At 44.4% G+C, this 6,000-nt stretch overlaps 1 protein-coding gene across 1 annotated transcript in view; it reads left to right on the plus strand.

Moving 5' to 3' along the window:
• The window catches only part of LOC137379033 (receptor-interacting serine/threonine-protein kinase 2-like), a 46,910-nt gene extending 41,213 nt beyond the window's left edge, over positions 1–5,697 (plus strand). Inside the window, exon 11 of the mRNA XM_068049617.1 lies at positions 2,231–5,697. Within this exon, the coding sequence (XP_067905718.1) occupies positions 2,231–2,502 (272 nt within the window). The 3' untranslated portion in view covers positions 2,503–5,697. The remainder of the gene's footprint in view (positions 1–2,230) is intronic.
• Positions 5,698–6,000: the final 303 nt, after the last annotated feature.

Genomic DNA, 6,000 nt, shown 5'->3' on the forward strand with positions numbered 1-6,000 from the left:
TGAAATTCTCTCCCCCAGAGGGCTGTGGAGGCTCAGTCTGAGTATATTCAAGACAGAGATTGATAGATATTAAAGATATCAAGGAATGGGGATAGTGTGGGAAAATAGCATTGAGGTAGAAGATCAGCTATGATCCAGTTGAATGGCGGAGTGGGCTCGAGGGGCCGAATGGCCTACTTCTGCTCCTATTTTCTATGTTCCTATGATGGGGCCGAATGAATTCATTATTGTCGGTTCTGAACTAGCCTGGTTGCTTCAGTCACCCGTACCCCTTTCTTTGATTCTTCACTCTAGACATTGTCTGTTGTCTGTCTAGTGTGTTCCTGGCCTCCCTCAACATTTTGCTCCCTCATGAGCAATTCTGAGCCAAAAAATATTCCTGGGTGTTGGCCGTCATTGTTCAAGTGGGAGGGGGCAGGAATTAAGGGTGGGACACATTAGCAGCAGGTTTATGTGCTCCCAGATTCCACCGGAAGTGGGAGCAAGTGATTATTGCATCATCTCCTTCCAGCCTTGCCTCTGTTGTCACTGGCATCGTGTGTGCCCATGTGATGCGGGTGTTCCCGCACCAGGTCTCGAACCTGATGGAACTGGGACCTGGCACTATTGAAAAAGCTGCTTTCCTGTAGAACTGGAGTTGATGGAAAGGGGCAAATTTGAAGTTACACCTAAATTGCACCATTGGCTACACATCATTTGTATCTCATTGGCTCTAAAGGGCTGTTGGACATCCTGAAGTTGTGAAAGGTTATATAAATGCAAGTTTTTCTCTTTTAATCACCATCACCTGATCTTTAGGCAACAGAACTGGCCCTTTTATGCTTTGACATTGTGCTGAAGAAATCTCCCTCCTGTCTCAAGAATATCCCCGCCTTGGAGTGAGCTGAGTGATGACTTCCTCTTTCACCACCCTCTGCTATCCTGTAAAGGAGAGCTTGGCCTGTCCTCAGAACCCACCAAATGTGGCACGCTCAGATCAGCGAGATGCTTGTTTGGGGTGTTGACCCCCTCAGCACAGCTCTTTCGTGTCCCATCGCTCCGTGAATCTTACCTTCTGCATTGTTCATTCAGGCTTTACAGGGGTCATTTCACAAGGATTCTCTGCCTCAAGGAACCTCTATTAAGGCGAGCCATGGTCAGAAAGTCAGTTCTGCGGTATTATAGCCCTATCTCTCTCTGGCTTGTGCTCACAGCAAGAAAATGTTCAAACAATGAATGTTGATGCCACCACTGGGAAACTGGCTTGGTGGACTAACTTGATAATGCCTGCTGCCACAAGGGTAGTTGCCAGGCAGTGACGTGTAGTAATTGGTTTTCCTTGGCTAGTTGGTAGATAGCAACTGCTGCCCCTTGACTAGTTGCTGGGTGCTGACTGGCATCCTTTTGGGCAGTAGTTGCCACAGCTTGCCTACTTACAGGGCAGTGACTGGTGTCTCTTGACTAGTTTCAGGATAGTGATTGCCATCCCTTAGTTATACCAGTTTACATCTGAATTAGTGTGTTTATTTTGAGCAGTTAACACCTCTGTTAAAATAGCAAGAAATCTTAAATGAGCACAATAAGCATCCATACACTGGTATCATATAGTGTAATCACTCTGTTATGTTAATTCAACTTACTGGTAAGCTCCTTGTATCTCCCAAGCCAGGCTCTGCATGTTATCACCACAATTCAAATTCAGCAATTCAAGAAGGCAGCTCACCCCCACCTTCTTGAGGGGAACATAGAACATAGAACATAGAACATACAGCACAGAACAGGCCCTTCGGCCCACAATGTTGTGCCGATCCTTTGTCCTCTGTCAAGGACAATTTAATCTATACCCCATCATTCTCCTTTATCCATATACCTATCCAAAAGCCTTTTGAAAGTCCCTAAAGTTTCTGACTCAACAACTTCCCCGGGCAAGGCATTCCATGCCTCGACCACTCTCTGGGTAAAGAACCTTCCCCTGACATCCCCCTTATATCTCCCACCCTTCACCTTAAATTAGGGATTAGGGATTGGCAATAAATGCTGGCCTGGCCCACATCCCATGAATGAATTTTTAAAAAAAGTCACTGAACAAAAGTGATTTAAAAATAGTGGAATAAGTTATTCTGTTGGCTCTGCTACAGAATGTTGTCCCCCACCCCAGCCTTTTAACTATTGATATAAATACATGTATAAATGCATTTGTTGGACTTTTTTAAAATCCTGTTTTATATTAAGCCTTTCTATCTGGTTGCAGCTCCATTAGCCAGTGTGACTTCAGATGAATGTATGGAATTGGCCAAATTGCTCAATAAAGACTGGAAGACATTAGGCAGATACTTGAGTTTGACTGAAGGAGATATCCATGGCATCGATCATGACTGTGATAGCCATGGCTTGGATGAGAAAGCCTATCAGGTGCTTGACAAATGGAAACAGCAGCAGGGGAAGAATGCCAATCGAGAAAAATTAGTGTTTCACCTGAAGAAGATTGGGAGGAATGACGTGGCAATGAAGTTTTGTCATTGATGGTGTTGTACATTTATAGATTTATTGTGTGTCCTAATTTATAGCAAACTCTGAAGAATACTTTTTTACTCCTTTGATTAAAGACTTGGATTTTCTTTCAAAATCAGCTGGAAATGTAATTTACCTTGTGTTGGAACTGGTGCACACATGTGAATTGTGAATGAAAGGGTCATCATTTTCAGTTGGTGTTAATCAGATCAGCCATGATCATATTGAGTCACAGAGTCATAGAGTCGTACAGCATAGAAACAGGCCCTTCGGCCCCCTGCGTCCATGCCAACTATAATGCCTATCTATGCGATTCCCACCTGCCTGCATTAATTCCATATCCCTCTATGCCTTGCTCATTCAAGTACCTGTCCAGGCGCCTCTTAAATGTTGCTACTGTTCCTGCCTCCACCACCACCTCAGGCAGCTCATTCCAGATGCCCACTATTCTTTGTGTGAAAAATTTACCCCTTTGATCCCCTTTAAACTTCCTCTCTCTCACCTTAAATCTATGCCCTCCAGTTTTAGTCACCCCTACCATGGGAAACAGACTCTGGCTATCTACCCATCTATGCCTCTCATTATTTTATATGCCTCCATCATGTCCCCTCTCAGCCTCCTACCCAACCTATCCAATCTCTCTTCATAACTCAAGCCCTCCAAACCCTCCTTGTGATTCTTTTCTGCACCCTCTCTAGCTTAATCACATCTTTCCTGTAGTGCGGCGACCAGAACTGCACACAGTACTCCAAATGCGGCCTAACCAACGTTATGTACAACTGTAACATGATGTGCCAACTCTTGTACTCAGTGCCTCGGCCGATGAAGGCAAGCATGCCATACGCCTTCTTCGCCACCCTGTCTACCTGTGTTGCCAGTTTCAGGGATCTATGTACTTGCACCCCAAGGTCTCTCTGCTCAACAACACTCCCCAGGGCCCTGCCATTCACTGTATATGTCCTGCCCTGGTTTAACTTCCCAAAATGTATCACTTCGCACTTGTCTGCGTTAAATTCTATTTGCCAATCCCTTGCCCACTTTCCCAGTTGATCTATATCCTGTTGTAACCTTAGACAACCTTCTTCACTGTCCACTATACCAGCAATTTTGGTGTCATCTGCAAACTTACTAATCATGCCCTCTACATTCTCATTTTAATCACTAATATATATGACAAACAACAGAGAGCCCAGCACTGATCCCTGCGGCACACCACTGGTCACTGGCCTCCAATCTGAAAAACAACCCTCCACTACCACCCTCTGCCTCCTATCACCAAGCCAATTTTGTATCCAATTGGCTAGCTCATCCTAGATCCCATGTGTTGGAACCTTCTGGACCAGCCTACCATGTGGGACCTTGTCAAAGGCCTTGCTAAAGTCCATGTAGACAACGTCCATCGCCCTGCCCTCGTCAATCCTCTTGGTCACCTCCTCGAAAAACTCAATCAAATTCGTGAGACATGGTTTCCCACACACAAAGCCATGCTGACTATCCCTAATCAGACCATGCCTTTCCAAATGCATAAAAATCCTGTCTCTCAGAATCCCTTCCAATAACTTTCCCACTATTGATGTAAGGTTCACCGGCCTGTAGTTCCCTGGCGTATCCCTGCTGTCCTTCTTAAATTAAGGCACAACATTAGCTATCCTCCAGTCTTCCGGTACCTCACCCGTGGCTGACGATGATACAAAAATCATAGCGAAGCAGACTCAATGGGCTATATGGTCTACTCCCCCTCCTGTTTCTTATGTTCTTAATGGAGACGGAGTTGAGTTTTGCTCAAGCTCCTAAATTAACTCGCAGTAAACAATTGTAACGTACATTAATATGCCACATGAAAATTAGGTTTGCCTCAGTTGGTAGCACGCTCTCCTTTGGGTCATGAGATAGTGGGTTCAAGGTAGTTGTGTGCAGCACATTGTTAGAGATACTGTCTTTTGGGTGAGAGATTGAATTGAGGCCCTGTCTGTCCTTTTAGGAGAACATAATATATTTCATGGCACTAATCGGACACGAGCAGGGGTTTCACCTGGTGTCTTGGTCAACATTCCTCCCTCAGCCAACATTCGTTTCTTTTAGTGGGACCTTGCTAATTGGCTGCGCAGTTTACACCAGTTCTGTAGTTCAAAAGTAATCTGTTGGTTATGAAGCACTTTGACATATTCTGAGAACATGATAATTCACTACATAAAAACCACTGACCACCTCCAGGCGCTTATCCATTGTCTCTCGAGATAAGGAGGCCAAAGAATGCAAGTCCTTCCTTTCTTTAGTCAGGTTTACTTCATTCAAATCATTATGTTAATTTCTCCTCTTTAAAGCTGCTGTTGAAGCACTGGAGGGTATTGACAGCGTTTGAGTAGATATTGCCAATAGGAGGAGTCTCAGTGGCCTGGCTGTATCATCCAATCCCTCACTGCTTGTTATTCCTGCTTCGGCTCCCTGAACCAGTCCTGTGGTCAGGGAACAATGCTGCGATGGCAATCTCTGTGAAAGTCTAAGTGTCCACTGCACTGAACCTTTGTGCTGCTGGGTGTTTCCCGCTACTGAATGTTCACCCTGCTCTGATCAACAAGCACATAGATCCCTGCTGCCTTCAGGGGTAGCTATTACCCTCTCCTGCCATGTGCAGTCATGCATGTTGTTCTACAGTGGCAGAAGAGACAACCCCACTTTTGCCATTTATGCAGCATTCCCTGAGTACAAGGCCCTATTGCAGTGCACTCACATCACCATTCGTAAAACGGCCCACAGAGCCATCAGGAAAAACCTTGTTTTTAATATATATTGGTAAGATCCATTGGTAACCAGGTAAGAGATTTTTCTAGGCAGTGAGTTGTTATGATCTGGAATGCAATGCCTGAAAGGTGGAGGAAGCAGATTCAATAAAAAGGATTTAAAATTTTTTATTTATTCATTTTTATATATGTAAAGGGAAATACTCACAGGGCTACGGGAAAGAGCAGGGGAGTGGGATGAATTGGATTGCTCATTCAAAGAGCTGGTACAGACATGATGGGCTGAATGGCCTCCTGTACTGTATCATTCTATCTGAAGCCTCAGTCTATAGTTTTGTAATGTCCTCTGGACGATTCCTGTTCTATAACTGCCAGGGAGGAGGCAAAGGTTGCAACACAGGCAGGACCTGAGTAATGTCACAACTTCAAAATTGTTTACGAATCATTGCCATCTTCTGGTTGTAACAAAAATTCTAAGTAGCTGTATTTTTACTACATAATAAAAGAATTGCCTTTACAGATTATGTCATGCTTTACCATAAAAGAAAGAGGTGAGGTAATTGCTTCAGTCAGTCATAATGACTGCAAAGCAGATGTGGTGTTTAACAAATCAGATTGATGAATAAGAAAAGCCAATGCTGAAAATGTAGTGGCTGGCTTTGGATTGGTGTCAATGGAACTGTGCAAGGACAGTCTGAAGGAGCTAGAGGACAGCGGAGAGGCATTTGAGGGAGGATGGAGTGGCCAACTATACTGAAAACTGCAGTGA

This window comes from Heterodontus francisci, chromosome 17 (genome assembly GCF_036365525.1).
Source record: "Heterodontus francisci isolate sHetFra1 chromosome 17, sHetFra1.hap1, whole genome shotgun sequence".
Lineage (NCBI taxonomy): Eukaryota > Metazoa > Chordata > Chondrichthyes > Heterodontiformes > Heterodontidae > Heterodontus > Heterodontus francisci.